This window comes from Hyperolius riggenbachi, chromosome 1 (genome assembly GCF_040937935.1).
Source record: "Hyperolius riggenbachi isolate aHypRig1 chromosome 1, aHypRig1.pri, whole genome shotgun sequence".
Classification (NCBI taxonomy): domain Eukaryota; kingdom Metazoa; phylum Chordata; class Amphibia; order Anura; family Hyperoliidae; genus Hyperolius; species Hyperolius riggenbachi.
In genome coordinates this window covers 180,823,277-180,848,114 of record NC_090646.1, presented here as the reverse complement: position 1 = coordinate 180,848,114, position 24,838 = coordinate 180,823,277, and the positions used below count along the sequence as shown (strand labels likewise).

The 24,838-nt window shown below is 41.7% G+C and overlaps 1 protein-coding gene across 1 annotated transcript in view; it reads right to left on the bottom strand.

Moving 5' to 3' along the window:
- LOC137563974 (protocadherin-23-like) overlaps positions 1-24,838 on the bottom strand; it is a 64,848-nt gene that overhangs the window by 28,033 nt on the left and 11,977 nt on the right. Inside the window, exons 4-7 of the mRNA XM_068277162.1 lie at positions 23,586-23,797; positions 17,277-17,428; positions 1,571-1,701; positions 1,184-1,470 (exon numbers count right to left, since the gene is read on the bottom strand). Coding sequence (XP_068133263.1) covers positions 1,184-1,470; positions 1,571-1,701; positions 17,277-17,428; positions 23,586-23,797 — 782 coding nt within the window. The remainder of the gene's footprint in view (positions 1-1,183; positions 1,471-1,570; positions 1,702-17,276; positions 17,429-23,585; positions 23,798-24,838) is intronic.

The following is a 24,838-nucleotide window of genomic DNA, read 5'->3' as shown; positions in this document are numbered from 1 at the left end:
GCAGGCAATGATCTTTAGTTGGAGACAACAGGCGGTGCAAGCAAAGGAAGTGTGCTAGAGCTAGATAATCAATCACGCCAGACCTCACACACCTGGTCCGCCAGGGCACAGTCCATCTGTGAGTCACCAATCCACTCACAATGGAAATGCAATAAAGGAATGAAGGAGGCCCTCAAATAGCATAATAAACTTGTGTTTATCAGTTAGGTAGCAAAAGACAACATGTTTCTGGGTTTCCTGTACACCTGAAAAAGGAGGAAACCATCATTCCTTTCCGGTATTTTCTACAGGAGGTAGATAGTGAGTTGATGTGTGGTTTTAATGAGGCTTGCTGCTTGTTTTGTAAGTTCAAAGTAGGAGCAAAGTCATGTTATATAATTATGTTACACTACATTATGTTAAATACAACTATTCAAAAATACTATTTATTCTCTTTGAAAATGGTGCATATATTTATATAAGCGTTATTTATTTGAACATATAAAAAGATTTTATACATTTTTAAATTAAATATTTTAGATGTTTTGTATGTTGTATCTTTATTTATAATTTGCAATTTGAATGATTAACAACAACTGTAAAAAGTAATTTCAGTCAGTGATGGTCAAGTAGATGCAAATAACTTCAAGTTGATGCAAATTTAATGCACGTTTATGCAGCTCAAAAATGAACCAATCCAATCCTGCCTAGGTAAAATTCGATTGGTTCAATTTCAAGCCGCATTAATTTCATTACAAATCTGCATAAATTTGCATCAACTCGAAGTTATTTGCATCTTCTTGACCATCAATTATTTCAGTAACGTATAAGAAGCTATATTTTAGTTACTTTATCACAATGCTGTTATGACATGAAGAATGAATAAAAACAAAGCCTTAATTACAAAAATAATTTAATACATAATTAAGAAGCATCATCAATTGGTATTAAGAAATGAAGGCCAAGTCTAACCATAGCAGGGCTGCCAGAAAGCTAAGTGTATTCGTGCTGAAAAGCTTGCAATCACAAGAAAGAACCCAGAGCTTTGTGAGCTTTGCAAGATTGCTCGACTTCTGACCCATCAATCCATTAGTAAAGTGTGCCATTTGTTTGTAACCATATTTTGTAATGAAAAAGCATGCGTGGTCATCGCATAAGCACTGTGATCTTTACCCTGTAAAATGATGTCTCATTTTATGCTTACCTCATAGGAATCTTTAATAAATAAGGGAGGGTTGTCATTAACGTCCAAAACTTCAACAATGAGCTCTGCTTCCGTAAGGTGCAGTGAATCCGATGCCTGGATTCTCAAGTGATACTCGGATACATCCTCATAATCTAAGACCCCAGTAAGAGTTATAATTCCTGTGTACTTGTCAATGTCAAATTTCAGGTCAGGGTTGCCATCACTAGTAAAGCTGTACGATGCATTTGGTCTTAGATCCACATCATTGGCAGTTACACAAGTAACAAAGTGGCCAGGCTTAGAGTCTGCAACAGGACAATGAACTCAAAGTTAATATTTAGAGAATAAATCTATATATCAAAAAGGGAACAATATACTTTAGTGTACTTAGCTTCAAAACAATACCTTCAGGAATGAAGATGGTTCCAAGAGGAGGTATAGTAGGAGCGTTGTCATTAACATCTACAACCAATACTGTTACAATACTTGTTGCAGAAAGACTTGGAGATCCCCTGTCTGCAGCTTCAAGAACCAGTCTGAAAAGAATATATAGATAGAAAGAAAAAACATAAATTAATAAGTAGATGCACAAATAAAATATATGAAACTTCATTGTTGGTGATGATTTCTTGTTTAGAAAATCTAAATACAGATAGGCCCAGTGCACACCAAAAACCTCTAGCAGATCTGCAAAACGCTAGAGGCTTTTGAAGCAGATTTTCAGAGCGATTCTAGGCATGTTTAGAGAGGTTCCCTAAACATGTCTAGCGTTTTTTGGAGCGTTTTTGTGTAGCAGATTTCATATATTGTTACAGTAAAGCTGTTACTGAACAGCTTCTGTAACAAAAACGTCTGGAAAACCGCTCTGATTTTTTAAGCATTTTTTAAGAGCGGTTTGAACTTTTCCTATACTTTACATTGAGGCTGAAACGCATCTGCAAACTGCAAAAATGCTGCAGGAGCCACGTTTGCGGTTTGCTAAAAACTTCAAACCGCTGGTGTGCACCATTCCATTAAGTTACATTAGCCAAGTGTTTTCACAGGCGACAGCGGTTTTGAAAACACTACCAAAAATGCTTGGTGTGCACCAGGCCATAGAGTTTGAAGGAACAGGTCCTGTAAGATTGCACATACACTCAAGCAACTGCTGTATTTTTAATGCATTTTGGGGGGGGGAAAAGGGAAGAAAAAGATTTGATAATGATCACTTTTTCACTTATTAGTTATCAAAAACGCAAAACAGAAACACACTAAAAATGCATTAAAAATGCTAATGAAACAAGCAAACACAGGAAAAATGCAGAAATGTACATGGCAGAAAGCTCTTGGTTTTCCGCACAGACAAGTGTGTATCCAGCCTCCAACTCACACCATGTTCTAGGAGCTGCAGGTGTAATCATCTCACCTGAATGAGTCCCATAAAAAGCTGAATCTCTCAAGAGACAGAGAGATGTGCAGCAGAGGGGTGGGTGCAGGGCCGGATTTGTACTTTTTACCGCCCAAGGCCCACTAACACCAGCTGCCCCCCCTCCCCCTCTTCCCCGACAACAGTGGGGTTAGAAAAGGTTTAACAAACAAGGAAAAGTGGAGAGGTTAGGGATATAGAGGAGTTAATGTAAGGTAAAAGTAACAAAAAGGCGGTAAGGGGAAATTAAAGGCTAGGAACTTGGGAAAATTAGGGTGAGGCTATGAATTTGAGAATGTGATATGGGAAAATGGATGTGATATGGGAAAATGGATTGAAGTATCAAGTTAGGGTTACAGATCAAGAGATTAGGGTGATTAAATTGACCAAGGACATTTAAGGTAGCCATACATTTAGCTATTTGCTAAACAATCAACCATTTGATTCCATCATTTTATAGAATCGAAAGAGTGTCAATCGAACAGGATGTGCAAAATATCGGTTGATTGCACAGGGATCAGCTACTGTTCACCTATCATTCGCTCGACTCTGAATCAATTTTTGCATTTAGAACATGGAGGTACAACATAGGTCAGATCGACTAGTGAAGGTGAATCACATAGAATATCGCTTGTAGTGTGTGGGCCACTAGTCAATTGACTTTCGATCAACCACACTCAAGTTGATCGCTTAATAAATTTTATTGCTTTATCGATTGAATCAGAATCACTTGATTGTATGTACCTTTAGTGACATGACTGTGTACTCTGTAAAGTGCTGCAGAAGATGTTAGTGCTACAGAAATACATAATAATAATATTGTAGGACATAAAGACTATGACAGATTTGATTGTAAGCTCCTTTGAGGACAGTCAGTGCCATGACTATGTACTCTGTAAAGTGCTGCAGAAGATGTCAGTGCTATATAAATACATAATAATAATATGGTAGGACATTAGGGTATGACTAGGATAGGATTAGATTGTGAGCTCCTCTGAGGACAGTCAGTGACATGACTATGTACTCTGTAATGTGCTGCAGAAGATGTCAGTGCTATATAAATACATAATAATAATATGGTAGGACATTAGACTAGGACTATGGTAGGTATTAGATTGTGAGCTCCTCTGAGGACAGTCAGTGACATGACTATGTACTCTGCAAAGTGTTGCAGAAGATGTCAGTGCTATAGAAATACATAATAATAATAATTAATAATAAGGTAGGACATTAAGGTATGACTATGATAGGATTAGATTGTGAGCTCCTCTGAGGACAGACAGTGACATGACTATGTACTCTGTAAAGTGCTGCAGAAGATGTTAGTGCTACAGAAATACATAACAATAATATGGTAGAACATTAGACTATGACAGATTAGATTGTGAGCTCCTTTGAGGACAGTCAGTGACATGACTATGTGCTCTGTAAAGTGTTGCAGAAGATGTCAGCGCTATAGAAATACATAATAATAATAATAATATGGTAGGACATTAGGGTATGACTATGGTGGGATTCGACTGTGAGCCCCTCTGAGGGCAGTCAGTGACATGACTATGTACTCTGTAAAGTGCCTCAGATGACAGTGCTGTACTCATACTTATTAAAGGGAAGGTTCAGGGAGGGTGGTTAAAAAATAAAAATCAATTTCCACTTACCTGGGGCTTCCTCCAGCCCGTGGCAGGCAGGAGGTGCCCTCGCCGCCGCTCCGCAGGCTCCCGCGCAGGCCTGCGCAGTACAGCCCGGCGGACGTCCGATGACGTCAGCGCGCCGGCGTGGGACGCAGAAGTGCCGGGCCTTGGAGCGCAGAAGGGCCCGACCTGGCAGCCGGCCTGGCCAGGTCGGGTCGGCCACCGGAGACCACCGGGAGCCTGCGGAGCGGCGGCGAGGGCACCTCCTGCCTGCCACGGGCTGGAGGAAGCCCCAGGTAAGTAGAAATTGATTTTTATTTTTTAGCCACACTACCTGAACCTTCCCTTCAAAGTGGTTCTCTGGTGGTCTGGAAAAACAAAAAGTGTAACTTACCTGGGGCTTCTAACAGCCCCCTGCAGATATCCTGTCCTGCGCTGTCACTGACGAATCCTCTGTTTCCCACCGCAGGTCACCGTCTAATGCGGGTATTTGTCTAACAAGACGAATGTCAAAGCGGCTGTGCAGCCGTGGCCGTTCGCGTCCTTGCTCCCGCTTGCGTCTCCAGAAGCTTACTACGCAGGCGCTGTACGAAAAAACTTCACAATGTCACAACAACTGCGCAGCCGTGGCTGTGCACATCCTCGCTCCTGTCTCCGGAAGCTTACTGTGCATGCACAGTATGAAGTTTTTTCGTACAGCGCCTGCATAGTAAGCTCCTGGAGGCGCATGCGGGAACAAGGACGCGCACTGCCACTGCTGCACAGCCGCTTTGACATTCGTCTTGTTAGACAAATACCCGCATTAGACGGTGACCTGCGGTGGGAAACAGAGGATTCGTCAGTGACAGCGCAGGACAGGATATCTGCAGGGCGCTGTTAGAAGCCCCAGGTAAGTGACGCTTTTTGTTTTTCCAGACCACCACAGAACCACTTTAAAAATATGGTAGGAGAGAGTGAGAAAAGTGGAAAGTACAGAGGGGGAGTGCAAGATGGGAGACAGGGGTTCAAAGCACAACCCCATGACGAATTGCCGGGCACCTATGCTGAACGCTTTTCTGCTTGGTAGCAGAAAAGTGTTTTAACACAAGCTAACATTAGATAAACGAGCTGCCACCAACCATCCACAGAAACTCATCTTAATCATCCCTTCTCCTGCCTCACTGCCTCTGCCACTGTAGCATCCGCAATAATATCTCCAGTTTAGCTTTGTGTAAGATGTAAGATACAGACATTACTTGCAGCACACTTCATATATTTTGCATGACGAAAAAAATATGCCCCAGCATGGTACCTTTGCACACCACTGTGCAAGTTCACATCCCTGATAAACAGAGGAACACCAAGAGCCCCAATAGTGTAGTATGTATTGACAAAGGGGGTAATGACAAAGAGTAATAGTTGTTATACTCACAAACATGGGTCACCAATAGGCAACCACTGTAAAGGCAGGTGGGGAGATTATCCTGACCCCACTCAGGAATAAGAAGTCGCTCTCTGTAGATAGTAGAAAGGGTCGCAACCCTCCACCAAGGGTGGATACAATATTATATAAGAGAGAACAGAGGCGCCAAAAGGATAAAAGGGGTTTTAAAGGAGCTTAAAAGCCAAAACTTGGTAATTAGAGGAGGCAGTGGTGGACTTACCCCCTCCAAGCAGACACAACACGACTGTACATTCAGTCTATTTATTAACGAACTCCAGATAAAACAAAGCAACGCGATTCACGGGTCAGCGCCCGCTTCCTCAGGCAATAGAAAAAGGAGTTACAGCATCTAGCAAAACAAACGACACTCAGCGCCTCTGCCCAGTTCACATCCCTGCACACTTCTTGCTATTTCTAGTGCTGGATGGAGCACAGGCAGCTTTCCCTCCTCCTGGCTGGCTCAGTCCCTCGTGCTGTCCTGTTTGTGTCCGTGCAGAGGGGCGGGGGCGGGCCGCCTCAGATCACATCTCCCCTGCCAGGTCACAGTGTCATATAACGGCAGGGGAGAGCGAGAGAACCTGGGCAGCCTGTAAGCAGAAGCTGCAGCTAACAAGGAGCATAAAGAGCAGGAGAGTGCTCTCTTTGCTTTTAGCTGCAGCTCTTGACAGACAGGCCTGATCGATGTGCATGAGGCTGTACTGTTGGGATAGAGAATAGTGTGCGCACCTCCCCACCCGCCCCTTGAAGTAGCAAAGAAGTCTCCGCCCTAGTCCCCGGCCTCGGGAGGCCTGCCCAGAAATCCGGCCCTGGGTGGGTGATGTTTTGGAGTGAGTTTCACTAAAGGACTGTGGAACAAGAAATTACCTGAATAAATTAGTTGCTGAGAATGTTGTCAGGCCTGTCGCTCATGAACCAGTGAGGCTAACAGATATCAGAAAAGCATAAAGCAAAAAAGGTTCCTGGAAATGTTGTCACCCAGAGAAACTGATAGTAGAATATCTGTGAATTTACAGATATTCTACTATTAAAGAGTGCAATCTACGCCCAGCTAGAAGACTGTTCCAATTCCAGGGGCGTAGATATATGCCAATCAATCTGCTGTGCATGCTCCTGCTTGCTCCAGTGTGCACTCCTGCGCTTGTTTTCATGCCGCCCATTAGCAAACAGATTAGTGAATGGGAACACAATTTCCATTCACGGACCTAAGTGTCTGTGATCAATGTCCACCAGCATCAATAAGATGCTGTGGTCAATGACAAACAGAAAGCAAAACATACACACATTACCTCCTGTTAGCATACTAACAGTATGCACAGGAAGATAAAGTGGAGGGACACCTAGCGACTACATACACCATACATACATTACATTTAATATAAATACATAAAATCTCCATAAATTAACCCCTTACCTCCCAACCCATAGTCACCAAAATAAAACACTTGTATAAAAAATTGAAAAAAGTGACATTTAAAAAAAATTACATAAATAGTTACATTAGGGATTGAACTTTTTTTTAATATGTATGTCATGAGGGTATATTACTGATATTTTTGCAAACATGGGCTTGTAACAAGTGACACACACAAAACAGAAAAAATACACCTTTATTTCCAAATAAAATACTGTTGCCATACATTGTACTAGGGACATACTTTAAACGTTACAATAACCGGGACAAATAGACAAATAAAATACGTTGGTTTTATGCATCGTAGCACATTTTATTTTAAAACTACTGTATAATGGTGAAAACTGAGAAATAATGATTTTTTTTTCTATTTTTTTCTTATTATTCCTCTTAAAATGTCTTTTAAATAAAATAATTCTTAACAATAAGTACTGTACCACCCAAAGAAAGCCTAATTGGTGGCAAGACAAAACAAGATATAGACCATTACGTGATAATTAATGGTAAGGTTATTGGAAAATTAAAGGAAGGAGCGATGAATTGCTCTGTTCCATGAGGGGAAAATTCCCTCAGTGGTGAACTGGTTAAAGTGGAAAAATGATAGCAAAATATCTGTATTGAATACCAATATTTTAATACAGCTAAGCCTAAGCCTATCCTCACACTGAACCCTCCCACTACCAATGCCTAACCTTACCTTAACCACTCCCGATGACTAAGCCTAACCCTCCACCCCACTGCTAACGTTAACCCTCTCACCCCACAGGATTAACCTTAACAACTCACCTCCCACCCCCCACGGTTAACCTTAACCCTTCCCCAACGGCTAACATTATCACCCCGCCGATGCAATAAAAAAGAAACCTAGAAAAACATTCATTTTCAGGTGGCGGGATAGGCTCCCATTGAATTTTTGGTAAAGAGTGGAAATTTAGGGACCTACAGCTTTGGCAAAATATCAGGAGTTAGGGCTGCCGTGGGCACCCACATTTCCCCTCCTAACCAAAAATTCAGTGGGAACCTATGTCTGCAAAATTGGTTTCAGTAAGGCAGGGAAAACACTTGCAGGGTTTTTTTGTGCCCACAAACAATTCCTGGGTTCATAGTTCATCTGCATTTTTAAGTGCGCTTTCTGCTCAAAATTTTTCACATTGGTTCCACTTTTGTTTGATTTGGCAGAATACACTGTCATAACAAACATCCATGTCAAGAAGAAAAAGCAGAAAGCTTATGAAAGCAATTTGAAATTGCAGAAAAATAAATTGCAAAACGTGAACGAATGCTAATGATGTGTTTCACAGATGGGGCCATTGACTTCTACCACCAGTGCAGTTGTGTGATTTTTACCGTATGTGGCAAAACATGAACAATTCCAGCAAGTGTGCTCCCTGCCTAATGTGTTTAAAGAGGAGCTGTTAGGTATAGGGTCTCAGAGAAAAAAAAACACATATATCAGTAGCTAAATACTGGCTGTACTTACATTACATATGCATTTCTCTGTCCACGTTTGGATTTCACAGAATTTTTATATAGTATTTGCAGAGAATGATGCTCCTGACAGCTCATGGCAGGTTCCATGTTTGTCTGTCTCCTATGAAGCTAATTGTGATGTCATATCCTCCCTGCTTCCTGATGATTCCACTCACAAAAAAGATCGCAAAGGACAACACTACTGTGCAGTGAATATTAATTAGCCACGTGGCTAGGAACAATAGCGGACTCATGCAGTATACTCTAACAGAACATATGCCCTGTGATTTTTCAGTGATGGCTGCTGTTAGAAGCTGCTGTAACATGAGCCTGTAATGTCTCACTGAGAAAGCAGCCTAGTCGTGATAGGGAAATGAAGGGGGATGACCCAAAGTACTGCAGTGGGAAGAAGAGGCAGCCCCAGAATGCTTTGCAGTATCTGTTATTCGGCCTGCGTCCTCCTTAGGAGCTTGGGAATAAAGAGCCTTGCTGTTCAGCACACATCATAGTAAGAGAGATTTTTAACTTCAGTATTGCCTTTTTGGCTTCCTTCTAAACTGTTTAACACAGGAGAATAGAGGTTTAATTTAGCTTTTGCTGCCTGACAGTTACTCTTTAAGCATTTATATGTGAGGAGCGCAGCTTTGGCACTGTCTAGTATAAGGTAAGCAATTTAGCTGTATATGACAGCTTCATGTTGAGAGAGGCAGCCCTTTTGTTTTGGGCCATACAATCATTACTAATGTTGCAGTATTTGTGCTTTGTAAAATGTATTTATTATATGTGGAGCCAGCACTCACCTGCTGCCCTTTCTCCTGTATATCCGTGGTGTGCAGTATGTGGAGTGAAGTTCTTGTCAATCCTTATCAAATTTTGTTGTGCATTTTTTCCCTGCCTATATGGTTAATGTAAAATGAGATCTTAATTTATTTATTTATTGTATTTATTGTATTTATATTATTGAATTCCTCTTATTGAATTTTAATAGCCAACTATACAATGAATCAATAATAATACAACAGAAGTAGGTATACAGATACCAGATGTATAATTAACTGAGTACTACCGTAAGTTATTAACAGTAGACTGAACACCTGTCAAAAGGCTGATATGGCATCCCACACTAAAAGCGTGGGATTTGTGCAAAAATCTAATATTGGCCAATTTTTAGTTTTAAGGCTGCCGTTCAGCTTATTTCTGCAATAAAAAAAAAAGGATTTTAAAACTGTTCTGGAATTTCGGAGGGATGAGGAGCAAAGCAAGCTCATTTCATCTCAACTTGGAGTCGAGCCTTAAGGAAAATCAGAAGAGCTATAAAATGTTACATATATAGTTCCCCTATCCAAAAATAGCTCATTGTTAAGATTGATGGACTGTTAATGCTATTGTTACCAAATGCTGGCATTTAAATCGCTGTAAGAGAAAAAGATGGTTCATAGAATATGAGCAACAGAACCAACAAAAAAAAAATTGGAAGAAGGGGATAACATAGCTTAATTCTAGGCACAGGGCTTGTAACTGTAACTTGTAACATACGCTGGTTGTAAGACTGTAGATATGATTTATTGTTATAGAGTGGTGTGAACATGGCAGAAGGCCAGTAAGAAGACTCCAAGCATCTCTAAGTGTTTTCTGAGCAGGATAATTAATGACTTGTTATTTCTAAAACACCACCTCTGGATTTCAGGACTATTTTAAAACGGCATTAAACAAACGTAAAAGTACCTCTAATGGGTTGCACCTCATCGAGTGTTCATTTTCCTGCATCTTGAGTATCTCTATTTTGCCTTGCTGGGGTACAGATGTTATCTTTTTTTCTTGCAATGTTTTTTTTATATTTTTTGAGATTTTCATGTTCAAAATAATTCATAAACAATTTTAATTGCATCCTGCAAATTTGTGTTCTTGTGTAAAAATAAGGGGCACAATTTATTGCCATTACATTTGTAGTAAGTTATTTCAAATTTCATTATTGTTGTGTCTGTGTTTACATTGTGTGAAAATAGAAAAATGAAAGTACATAACATAACTAAGTGTCCTTGCAATAATAGTGAGGCATCTCATAAGGATATGGAGGGAGCTATCTATTTGAAGGGAACTAGGAAGGGAGCTATCCATTTAGAGATAAACTGTAACCAAGGATTGAACTTTATCCCAATCAGTAGCTGATAGTTCCTTTCCCATGAAAAATCTTTTCCTTTTCACAAACAGATCATCAGGGGGCTCTGGCATTGCTGAAATTGTGGTGAAACCCCTCCCACAGTGTGATGTCAGGGTGCTGACATCACACTGTGGGAGCCTTGTTGTATTGTGGGAAATAATAGCTGTTTCCAACTGCTAAAAATGCAGTATCTCCTTTCACATCATCTGCCAGCAGTAAACATGTCGCCATTTGATAAATGTCAGAATGTAAATCAGGAAGCAGAAAGATTTTACAATGAGCAAACACGGACTAAATCATTTATAAATATTTACTGTAAAAATTAAGAACTTTTTTTCAATACGTTATTTTCACCGCAGTTCCTTCTTAAATTCATTCCATAGTAACAAATGGCATGCATGGCCTCTAATGGCACTACACTGGCTATGGACCAGAGCTGACTGTCCAAGCCAGGTCACGGAGGGACTAGATCTGCTGAGGGATCAAACGGTAGGTGAGTTCATGACAGGAACCTTCTGAGCATAGTATACTAAACAGTTGGCACTTAGAGGCGCAACAATAGACCCTGCAAGGGATGCAGCTGCAGGGGGGCCCAGAAGCAGCAGGGGGAACCATGGGGGAGAAGTTTCGTTTCCCTGTCTTGAGACACTGACAACTAAGGGCATGGAGAGAAAAAGCTTTCTGTTGTCTGCACAATTGTTCAAATGACTGCCTCTACTCAGCCACTGATAAGGAATCTTAAAAAGTTTTCCAGACAAAGATTTGTAGACAGTCCCTAATCAGTGTGCAGCAGGGTCATGGGTACAGCGCCCAGCCCCCAACCTCTCTAGACCTCCCCGAGGAGAAGTCTGGGCAGCCAGTTCTGCTCCTTCAGAGATGGACAGAGTGAGTGTAATAAGCTGAGGCTCGGTGCACACTTGTTTTCTGTATAGGTTTTCTGTACACCATGTGTGCGAGGGGGGAGGGGCCCCATGCAAAGATTCGCAGGGGGCCCAGTGATTTTTAGTTATGCCTCTGTTGGCACTGATAAAAAATATACTAATTTAACCCTTTTGGGGCCGGCTGCCAAACCCTCCTTAAGGACCAGGCAATTTTGCAATGGGGGCGCATTTGGGGGGGGGGTCAGGCAGCCGGATCCCTGCTAGGGCTTAGGTAGGCATGGTCTCCCTAGTGTGGTCAGGTATCCCCCATATTGTAGGCAGCCTTTACTCACCTCCCAGGCTCCAGAAATGAGCCGCTGTGGACCCCTCCGCTCTCGCCGGCATTTCCGCTCGCACTGCCACTAAGTCCCAGGTCATGGCTTGATGACATCATCAATCCGCGAACAGGGACTTACGTCAGAGCGAGCGAGAATGCTGGCCAGAGCGGAGGGGAGTGCCGAACGCCGGGGGAATGTCAGGAAGGTGAGTGGATCCTCTTCTTTCCCCCCTACCGCCACAGCTTTAATGGTGATCACTGGGATACACTGTCGGTCATAGTGATCACGTGATCAGGAGCCAAGTGTGATGGTTCCTGATCACTGAGGGGGAGATGTCAGCTGTCATATGACAGCTTAATCTCCCCTCTCGGGTGCGCACAATCCCGTCGGAGCGGAAACAGCGGGCGGCGTAAGTCCTACGTCGCATCAGCCACAAGTGCGACGTAGGATTTCATATCGGTGGTCCCCAAAATGTAGTTTCTAAACTGCCACTGTGTGCAACAGGCACCCACTACTGTCATGTAGTAGTTATCAGTCACACTCGCAAGTAGATATCAGTCACAATATGCAAGGGAGGGCCTAAAATGCTAATTAAGCTTGACATAACATACAGCTGAATGGAGTATGGAGGTGCCCTGAGGGGGTAGAACACACATATAATCTTAAAAAGGAGTCTAAGTGAGTATGTACCACCTAAATAACAACTCAGTCAGGATTATAAGTTCAAGACTTTATTGCCCCTTATGCTTAGTACACATGATGAGATTTTCAGGCAGATTTCCTGCCAGATCGATTATTTTCAACATGTCCGACTTCCGATCAATTTTCCGATCGATTTTCTATAGAAGTGCATGGAAAATTGATCGGAAATCAGATCGGACATATTAAAAATAATCGATCTGCCAGGAGATCTGCCTGAAAATCTCATTGTGTGTACTAGGCATTACAATGGCCTCAATTCACTAAGCAGTTTAGAGTAGTCTACAGATGGTTTTTAGTCTACTAACGGTTTGGTGTAATGTTTTAGACCTGTTTTTAGACCTGGTCTAACATTCAATAATTACACAATTCACCAAGGCAAACAAGAATTAACCACGCTCACTTTTTCTGACAGAGATTAGACCAGCTGATTTCTGTCAGTAAAGTAATTCTGTGAGGTATTTTAGTCGTGAGGATGAAACCTTTTGAATTAATTATGCAGGAGTTTAATTGTATGCAGCAGAGCGCTCATCAGAGGAGAAGTATGACAATCATAGCTACTTGTTTGTGAATTGCATCTTTTGATCATTTCCCCTGCTTTACCCACCTAATTACCAAATGGTTTAGACCAGGTCTAAAAACTGGTCTAAAACATTTGGTAATAGTGAATTCCCCTTTTGATGCAACTGAACAAACCATCAGTAGACTAAAAACTATCAGTAGACTAGTCTAAACTGCTTAGTGAATTGAGGCAAATGTGTTTTGTGGGTCTACAATAACTTTTTTAGATGCTGTGCCAAATGGCCAGCTAAACATAGGCAAAACATGAATAAGTGCTACTAAATTACTTTTACATTTCAACTCCAGCTAGCTGTTATTTTAAAGAAAATTCAAAATATGCACACATGCAGCTATTATAGTAGTATGCTGTGAATGGCACACATATAATTCTATTTTACACAGTCTGAACAGTTCATCTACAGACAAATATAATTACCATTTTCTATTCAGGTGCTTAGTCAACTCATCTGTGTCACACAGCTGCTGTCTAATGTCTAGCACTTTCTACTTTCCACTTTCTAAGTAAAACTATTCTATTGTCCCCTGAAATATTTTCAGTATTTATAGTTGTTTTGGAAAGATTTTGTTTTCCACAAAACTTTATTGTTCCTCTAAGTTCCTGGCAGTGAGGGAATAGTCACATAAAAATTGCCCTGCACTATTGCTATATCTGAAAATATTTCCACTACAAATAACAAATATAAATCAATTTGATTTAAAAGTGTAATTAATATGATGTTGAGAGAGGGAAATGTTTTAGGATATTGACTGACCTAGTTTTTATCAGTTATAATTAACTCATATGTAAAGGAAATTACTATCATTACCTCCTAGATAAAATCAAGAAAGATATTGGTTAACTTAATAAGCAAAACAATGTCCGTGATCAGCTCCTATGCTTACATTTTGGAACAGATTATCACCACATATGAAGTAAGTATTTTGTTGGCTGGCTGCCTTTATATCACTTACACTTTCTCAATGATTGCAGTGTCTGTATGTGAGCTTTCTGCAGTTATGGCCGCTAAGGGACTCCATCACTTAATTATAGTATAAAACAAAGATCAGTCATAATTCAACGTTAGATTCCCACAGAAACACAATGCTTAATTAGTTGTGCTATTGCAATAGTTGCATCCTAGTTGCCAAGAATGTACACATTTTCATATAATTAACAACTGGGTTGTGTTGTCAACTCTTAATTGTAAAAACAGAACTTGCCAATCGTGGCTTTGCAGGGACTGCATGAGGTTGTAATCCTGCATAGTGTTAATGGGATAATGAAATGTCAATTTCTACATTTCACGAGGGACAGCCATATTTCTTAACTGCTTTTGGACATTGGTTATTTAAATCTACACCCTGTTTGGGACCTGTTATTCCTGCCAGGGCGTACATTTCAATTACTGCACCACATGCTCCCGGCGTTACCACCAAATGCGCCACTCTCCCACCACTGAAGCCCACTCACTCTGCCGTCGCTCCCCTGGCTCCTCCTTCATTGCGTCTTGCGCTCCATGGAAGTAGGAGCCATGGGAGTGAACTTGTTTCTGACGAAATTAGGCGCCGGCAGAAGCGGTGAAGAAAGGACATACTGCGCATGCGCGGTGCAGTATGTCCGGGTTAGAGGTCACCTCAGTCGCAGGGACACTGGGAGGAAATCAAGAAGACCGGCGGCTGACGGCAGGGAACAAGAGAGGCGATAAGTATCTAATTTTCTCTCCCTATCCACGCCCCTTTCATTTTACCACAGCCTTTGGGTTGTGGTATCCTTTAAAGAGACTCCGTAACAAAAATTTCATCCTGTTTTTTATCATCCTACAAGTTCCAAAAGCTATTCTAATGTGTTCTGGCTTACTGCAGCACTTTCCACTATCACAGTCTCTGTAATAAATCAATGTATCTTTCCCTTGTCAGACTTGTCAGCCTGTGTCTGGAAGGCTGCCAAGTTCTTCAGTGTTGTGGTTCTGCTATGAACTCCCCCTTCCAGGCCCCTCTATGCACACTGCCTGTGTGTTATTTAGGATTAGAGCAGCTTCTCTCTTATCTTTTACAAGCTGGATAAATCGTCCTCTGAGCTGGCTGGGCTTTCACATACTGAGGAAATTCAGACAAGGGCAAAGCTGTTTGCAGGAAGAAAAGAGCAGCCTGAAACTTCAGTGCATGAGAACAGGGGGAAAGAAACACACAAATGATCTCTTGAGATTCAAAAGGAAAGGTGTATACAGCCTGCTTGTGTATGAATGTATTTTCTATGTGTGGACATACAGTACATCAACCTACTTCCTGTTTTGGTGGCCATTTTGTTTGTTTATAAACAAACTTTTTAAAACTGTTTTTAACCACTTTTAATGCGGCGAGGAGCGGCAAAATTGTGACAGAGGGTAATAGGAGATGTCCCCTAACGCACTGGTATGTTTACTTTTGTGCAATTTTAACAATACAGATTCTCTTTAAGACTGTAACTACACTGCAGATTGGACCGAAAAAGTATTGAGGGAGCTGACGGACTACAGGGGGCTGGAAGAAGAACCAGGTAAGTAAAAATCCTTTTCTCCGATTTGTCTCAGGTTTACTTTATTCACTAACTGACTAAGGTAACTCCTGGATGTGCCTTCCCGCACCTCTCTCCACATTAATGGGCAGTCAGAAGGACAGACACAGACTGCAGCTAGGGCTCATGTGTGGAACTGTTCCCTGGGCCCCAGATTCACTTGGGCCCCATACAGCAGCCCCCCCTGTGATGCCCTGAAGGCGGCCCTTTCCGAACCTAATAAAGATATTAAAATAGCAGTACTTTCTTATTATAGATTAAAGACTTTATATTATATTATAGATTAAAGACCCTGTGCCTTGATTAGGGATTGTTGTAAAACTGACATAGGTGGTCTCTTTTTATGCTTTTTGTGCCACCACTTTCTATCTTGTTTAAAATGTACACCTCTTCATCCTCAGAAGGCTGTCCCTTCTCTTTGTGCTGTTGGTACACTGCAGAGTTCTGACCTGTACACTTTATCTTGCCTATAGTACACTTTAGTGTACTTTAGTGTCTTCAGGATTTTCATTACTGATGGAATAAATTATCTACAAATGTTGTATACATTTCGTGGATGTAGATTTAAAGAGAACCCCAGAGGCGCTCAAACTTATTGCTTGACCCACTGAGTTGTGCTCCCATTTTTGCCTGAAGAAGCGGGGTCACGCCCGCGAAACGCGTTGCATTTGTGAAGTTGAATAAATTACTTGACAATTCTATTTTATTGAGACTCAAGTGAGTTTTCTTTTTTTGTAAGAGGGAGGTGAGTCCACCTTAACATCCCCCTCTCCTTTTAAGCGGTTTTTAAAACGTTTTACTCTACTCTGGCGCCTCTGTATACTGAGTTTTTGCTGATCTACCAGTCCACCCTGGGTGGAGGGGTGCATCCCCATCTACTATCTACAGAGAGCGACTTCTTAACCTGAGTGGGGTCAGGTCCTAATGCTCCCCACCTGCATATAAAGTGGTTGCCTATTGGTAACCCGTGTTTGTGAGTATATATATACATAAAATTGTATTGAACTCTTCATTTTACCTGACAATACTGCACCATATTGGGCTCTCGATTCTCTTCTTGTTTTTAAGCACACCCAGGTGAGAGGGATATGGAGGATACCATATTTATTTACTATTAAATGATACTAGTTGCCTGGCAGCCCTCCTGATTCCGTGCCTCTAATTCTTGTAGTCCAAGATCACACAAAAATTCTGGATCTTATGTGTTGTGTTAAGTTTCATTATATAATGGCTGAACGCAGCGTCCAGCCTAAGCACTTGTACATGTGCCTAACTTTTGTACATCACAGCGATCATCTATTTGGGCAACTACAGTGTTTATTTGCTATATAAAACCTCTAATATGAAACAGACTGGTCTGACTTAATGATTATGTCTGATATCAGACCATAATTATGGCAGAAAATGGTGATGCTTACATGAAACAGACCACAATTTAAAAATGTTGATTTGACTGTATCCAAAGAGTTCATTGTAATGCATGCCCACTGATCTGTACTAGCTTCAGAACACAGCATAGTCTGTCAAGGTAATCATCAATAGAGCCAAACAAATTGCAATGTGCACAATTAGGAGCTGCTAAAAAGACCATAACAAACCTGTAGGATGCCTTTATTTCTCGATCAAGAATAGCATTTGTTGTAATGACTCCCTTTCTGGAATCTATCAGAAAAGCTTTATTTTCATTGCCATCCACAATGGAATAATCTACTTGTCCATTTGTACCACTGTCTGCATCTGTAGCAAAAACCTACGAAGAAAAGGTTTGTGTACACATCAGTAGATCCTGGACACATATTTCATTTAACTGTGTAATAAATACAAGGCATTAGAACAGATATTTAAAAGCCAAAGTAAATTACATTGTAGATAAATATCTGATGACCATTTAGCACCAATGCTCTCACATATACACAGTGGCTGAAACCTTAAAGAGAATCTGTACTCTAATATTCATACACTAAAAAGCATACCATTCTATTCCTTATTTTCTCCTGTGCCCCTCTGTGCTGTTTCTGCCACTCTCTGCTGCAATCCTGGCTTGTAATTAACAGGTTTAGGCAGTGTTTACAAACAAACTAACCAGCTTGTGATAGGCTCACATAAACAGAGTGTGTGAGTCATATAGAGTGTGCAGGGGGCCTGCAGAGGGTGTGTATCGCTTCTATCCAATCACAAGCAGACCTGCACATTCCACACATTCAAGCCTCAGCCCGACAGACACGACACAGGAAAGGAGATAAGATTTATTACAGAGACAGTGCAATTAGGAAAGGCTGCAGTAAGCCAGAGCACATTAGAACAGGCATAGGAACTTATAGGATAGAAGAACTAAGGCTGAAAAATGTGTTACACAGTCTCTTTAATTCCTTCCATGTGCTAGCTGATGGTGAGATCTTGTGGGAAACACCTTGTATATGACTACACTTTGGCTGAAGGGTGACAAAGTTAGTACACTGATCTGCTACAGGTTCCTGTCTGCACCTGCACTAATACATAAGAAAGGACTTGTTGGAACTCACAGCAAGCTTTAGTAGTTAGTTGGCATGAGGAGACCAGCAGTCAGGAACTTATCAACAAAACCCTTTGCCTGCCATGCTGCTGATCTTTTATGCATCAGTAGTAGAGTATTGTGCTGTGATAGCCATTAGTCAATGCAAGACATTTTGAATCAGGATACCATTTTTTGGCTAACTTAAAAAAATATAAGATTAAGCTTTCGGCTACTGTCCCTTCATCAGTCTGATGAAGGCACAGTAGCCGAAAGCTTACTCTTACAGTGGTATCCTCCTGATTCAAAACATCTTTCTTTTAGGCATTAGTAGTGTTTGAATAATCCATCTGAAACAAGCATGCAAGATCAGACAAATATCTGATCTGCATGCTTGTTCAGGTTCTATGGCTAAAAGTATGAGAGGCAGAGGATAAGCAGGACACCCAGGCAATTTGCACTGTTTAAAATTGCAGCCTCCATATCCCTCTCACTTTAGGTGGCCTTTAAACATAGCAAACAATGGCCATAACCGTTTCTGGCTGAACTTCACTGGACAAGATATAAAACACTCATTGACTGTTTGGAGCCTAAACCACTGGCAATTCTGTGTTATGAATTATGGAACTGTGGTTTAGCACTCAAAATATGTAACTGGCAGTATCAATTGTAATTCATTGTAATGAAGTATCAATACATTTAGTTTGTGGCCTGAAGCTTAAAACGTTTAGAATCTTATACCAGTTCTTTCATTTTATTGCCATACATCAGACACTAGTGAAATATGGTTCAAAAACAACAAAACATATTGTACAATAACATTAAAATGCGTGCGAGTGAATTAAGGTTTTCAATGCAACAAGAAAGGATAATGTTAGAAAAGTGGTTCATATTTAAAGCAAATCTCCCATTGCCTTCACCAATAAATAAAGGAGAGGACTTCATAGTTTTTACTTAATACCTACTATAGATGAACTTGATATGAGTCTATGCTTATCTGTAGATAAATGACCTGTTCCTAGTGTCATTGCTTTCAATGGATAATCACCTTGCACTTTCTTAAAGGTCCACAAAAGTGAAAGATTGTCACATTTAAAATACACGTAACACCTTCAAATAAGAAGAATGTTTCTTCCAGAGTAAAATGAGCTATACGTTAGCTTTCTCCTATTATGCTGTCACTTACAGTAGTTAGTAGAAATCTGACCGAACCGACAGGTTTTTGTCGAGTCCATCTCTTCATGAAGGATTCTCAGGATTTAATTGATTCTGTAAAAAAGCAGGCCCAGAAAAGCATCTATACAAAGATGCTGGCTGACTCCCCTACCTGTTTGCACACTCTTGTGGCCATTGGACCGAGCAACTGCTGTTCAGCTAGTGCTTTTGAAAATAAAGAAAACCCTGAGAATCCCCCATGAGGGGATGGACTAGTCCAAAATGTTTCAGTTCTGTGAGATTTCCACTACCTACTGTAAAGTGACAGCAACATAGGAGAAAAGTGATTTATAGCACATTTTACTCTGGGAGGAATGTACTTTTTATTTACCAAATATTTCTGCATAAGACGCCCAGATCTATAAGATGCACCTAGGTTTAGAGGGCAAAAAACAGGCGCATCTTGTAGATGTTGTCCCCCAATTACTGTGTCCCCTTGCACCTAATGTGTCTTCCTCCATGTGTCCTCCTGTGTCCCCATGGGTCCCCCATGTGTCCCCATCTGTGCCCCCAAATCTCCTTCTGTCCCTCGTGTGTCATCCTCTGCCCCGTGTGTCCTCCTCCATCCCCTGTGTGTCTTCCTTTGCCCCGTGTGTCTTCTTTTTCCCCCCCCGTGTGTCCACCTCCGCTCCCCTGTGTCCACCTCTGCTTACCGTGTATACCCTGACATCGCGTCAAGTCGGCGGTTCGTATTGTTGGGAGCTTATAAGTCAGGGACTCCCTGTATTTGGCATACAAGACACACAGACTTTTTCTCCCCATTTTTGGGGGAGAAAAAGTGCGTCTTATGTGCTGAAAAATACGGTATGTCCTTTCATGTATTTTCAATTTTACAATTTTTCGCAACAGTGTTCCTTTACATAAAACTCTTGCCTCTTCCCTTCTTGGTCCTGATCATGTGATTCTACACAAAGTTACAACTGTGAGTAGTGTGTGCTATACAACTGATGTGAGTACCTGTAAAATTGAGGTGTGCGGCCTGCAGTCTTCAATTTTACTGTAGTTACATGAATACACACCAAAGAGAGATAAATCATGAGTTAAATAAGATAAGGAGAACAAAATTGTTGAATAGTGATGGCTGACCATAGTGATTTAGCGTTCAAATTTTACCATGAAAATTGTTTGCTTCGAGCTCCATTGATCTGTTAATAGAAAATAGGGAACCCTGGAGGGACCTTTAACGATACTTACTGCTCTCAGATATACTTAGCATAGCTAGAGCCTCGTCCCCGACATAGCTGAAAATTTGCAGTGAAATGCGATAAGCTAATGGTCGTTATTCGCTGGGAACCGTTAATCGACGTATATGTTCGGCCATCCCTAATTATGAGTTAAGTCAGATATGGGGGTTGATTCACTATAAGCCAGTAAAAGTGCCATAACACAACGGCAGTAGCATTGTGCATGCTGCTGTAGCATTACGCATGTTAGTACTGTAGCATAACACCCATTGCCTGAGCAATGCTGAGATTTCACAGGTAACGTGGGTTGCACTAATTGCGCAATGCAGACTACTCTGCTGCCTTAAGAATCTGCTGTCTGCACATGGCAATTTTACCAGCTTTTAGTGCAATCGCTCCATGGAGAGATAACTCATGTGTTAAGACAAATAGGCCCTGAATTCCGAAAGACCAACAAAATTGACTTTGAAATTGACACAGTACCGTCTATTTTACTGACATTTACACAAGAAATGTGCGTTGCACACACAGCATAACTGGCATTATGTATATAGCAGCCACATTGCTTGTATAATGCACATTGTGCACATAGCATTTCTATACATAAACCATTACGTTATTTGCAGAATGCACATTACGTTATTTGTGGAAACAGCAGTAAAATTCATGTGCACTGTTTATCTTGGTGTGTTATAACCTTTACGCACTAAATTGACATTTTGCTCATCAATTTTACCAGCCTTTTGTGAATTAGGCCCATAAGGAGGAATAAATTGTGAATTAATAATAAGTGAGGTGAGATAATTTATAAAGTAAGTCTTTTGAATCAACCGCATTCTCTATTGAGGTGTCCAAGCTTTTCTAGGCATTTGAAGCTTTTCCTATCAACACCCTTAGTATTAGAAAATTAAACTCGGATCTAGCTGTTTGTTGATATTCCCATATATTTTGTCTGGAATCTCAAGATGAGATCTCCCTGTTTCCTTATAAGCTGCAAACAGCTGCCATTTTTGGCACCTGATCGACCATCGCTTATTACAGATGCTTCCAGTCATATCCAGTATTACTGCTAACAGCTATGGCAAACTGCAGCAAAATGCAGATGTGAGAAAGCATGGAAGAGCCGCCGCGATGTGTCAGGCGGAGGCGGCTCTTTCCGCGCGCAGTATGTCAGGGCACGGGGAGGCAGCCGCCTCCACTCAGTCTGAGGCGGCTGTCCCCGTGCGTGACATGGCGGCTAGTGGTGGGAGTAAACGCGGAGAAGCCGCCGCGTGCAGTGCGACGGCTCCCGCGTCTGGCATACAAGACGTGTCTGGTGTGGCTGGGACTACTAGTCCACACAGGTTCAGAAGGACACGCGCGCGCGCTATGAGGCAGGGCTTATGTTACAGTCAGAAGTGAGTCAGCTGACCAGGCTGGTCAGCTGACACGGATTCCACTTCTCATTGGTCCAGCACTTAGGGGAAGTGCTGGGCAGGAGTAGAGTATATATACTGCTGGCTGTTCACTTGCTCTTTGTCTGGCGTTGCGATCACATATGTGGAAGCACCCAGATCCGTAGTCAGATCAGCAAGTGTGCCGGGACCAGCTGGAGCTGTAATCCTACACTTAGCTAGATTCTGTTGATAGCTTAAAGTACTAGTTTGATCGTGTTTATCTGTTATGACTCTTTGCCTGCCTGACTATCCTCCTGAACCCTGATCTTGTACCTCGATATATCTGATACTCTGTTGCCGAACCCTGCCTGTACTTAGACTCCGCCTCTGCCTCCTGATCTTGTACCTTGATATATCTGATACTCTGTTGCCGAACCCCGCCTGTACTTAGACTCCGCCTCTGCCTCCTGATCTTGTACTTTATCTGTCCGTGTGTGTACGACCTGGCTTGTCCGACCTCGAGAACCGACCTTCCTGTTAGAGGCGGTTCCCCGTTCTGTTAGTGACACTTCCTCCTAGGGTTACTTTCAGACCTCCCTTCCTACTGTCAGCCTGACACCTCCCGTCTTGGAGAGTTCGGGTCTGCGGGAGGAATCCGTGCAGTACTCCTGACTGCACTGAGGCCTTGTCCTCAAATTGTTACTGTTGCACCAAAACACTACACTCTACTCAGGTGAACAGAGGTTAGTTGGTATATCGGATTATCGGTGATACTGCAGATCACTTATAATCTGGTATACATCTGTATTTCTAGTGATACTGCAGATCACTGGTAATCAGATCCTCTCTGTGCTTCACCGATCGTTACAGCAGATGCACAGGCCTATATTGGATACAGCTTCAAGTCGATGCTATAAATATATTGCAGAGACTATAAATAACGATTAATGTAATGTTTTGAGTGGTGCCATTTTTCACTCCCTGGAGATCTTGCGCATGCATTCCCTAAAATGGTAGAACCTGACAGTGCCTCAGCGTGGATCTTGAGTTTGAGAGCATGAAGTGTTTACTTGCTTGCTGACTGATGTGGGTGGAGTAGGAACCCTTCTGATCTGGAGGGAACCTCAGCGCTGGTGAGAGGGTTTAGTATAGATTGCTCTTGCATGCAAACCATTTTGGAAGTGAATATCCTTCATTAGTGCAACCAAACACAACTTGCATTCAAGTTGTTTTTATCATTACAGAGTTCCAGATTGTAGTGAGTGTTTAGGTGCAGAGGACTGATTATTGTTTGCTATAAATATCTCTGTGTGCCATAACCTTCATGCATTGAGTTTTCATCTGTTATATTGTTTCAATACTAACAGATGAGTTATTTAGTACCGCAATACCCTCTCTGCCCACCAGAGGAGGAATCTGTAACAGAAGATGAAAGGTAAACATAAATTTGTCTCAGCTCATCACACAGTGCATCGATTCTGGACTGTCTCTCTGCACACCTGGCCTTTGTAAATAATCCCCTGTACATTCATATGCCATGAAACATTTATAGCCTAAAAGCAAGTGCATGCCGGCCAAAAACAACACTAAAAGTGAAAAACTCATTTAAAAGCTGCAGAGTACTTTATACATTCACTGTACCTGGAGGATAAAAATGTTGTAACCCTGGCCTTCCAACACGGAAGTTATGTGATGGTCTCTGTCAAACACCGGTGCATTATCATTTTCATCCTGGATCAATACTGACACGCCACAGTACGCCACAGACGCCCTGGTCTCAGCAGAAATCACTAAATGCATTTTATTTCTGTATTCAAAGTCCAGCAACAATGTATTCTTCACTGTGAGCTCTCCTGTTGGATGAAATATAACAAATGTAAATCATATGGGATCAAGTCAGCCTCAGCAACAGAATATCTCAACCGATTTATGGTATTTATTCAGTTTTTAGAGACTAAGTAAATAGTATTATCCTTCCCACTAAATATTATTCAGTGTTTTCACTGAAAACCGAACTCTGCAACTTAGATATATGAATGTTGGCAACGTTTGTAGGAGGAAGATATTTCTGAGAAACGCTAGTCTGCTGCTCCTGCTGCATTTTTCAAAGTGTGTTACAGGATAAGTGCACTGGTAGTTCACCCATTCTTATTAAACTGACCTGTGCACCTGAAGCCATACTGGACTCACTTGATTGGATCTTATGCTTTCTGCTCAGGCCTACAAACAGCTTACATTTAAAACAGGCACCATGGAAATTTGGGCACTGGGATTAGCCACAATTAGTAAAATATTAGTAAATTTACATATTTTCTATGGTCTACCCTAAACTTACTCTTACATAACCCTCCATCTACCGAAGCTTAGCCCTAACCGACCCCCTCAGCTGATGCCAAACCCCAACTGACTGCCCCCCCCCCAGTCGATTTCTAACCCTAACTGACTTCCCTTGCCTATGCCTTACCCTAATCAACCACTCTCAGTCGATGCCGAGCCTTAAGCGACCCCCCCCCCCCGCCGATGCTTAACTCTAACTGACCCCGCAGCTGATGCCTAACCCTAAGTGCCCCTTCCCCCCCAACCACCGCAATCCCCTCCAATATCCATGCTGATGCACCACTGGTGACCTTAGGTGTTGCCAGAACCAGCATTTTTAGCACTTTAAGTATGTTAGCTAAATGAGTTGGGTGTTTGTAAAACTTAGTCACACTATGGTGAGGCAAAAGCCCCATTTATTCAAATTTTACTACAATTTTCTATGTTGTAGGATTTCAAGATGGTGGCATCAGTAAAACTTAAAGGGTAAACAAATCTCTGATTGACAGAGCTGTGACTACTGCAGCGCATACATATTATTATGCTGCCTGGTCAGTTAGGCGCAGGGTGAGGTGAAT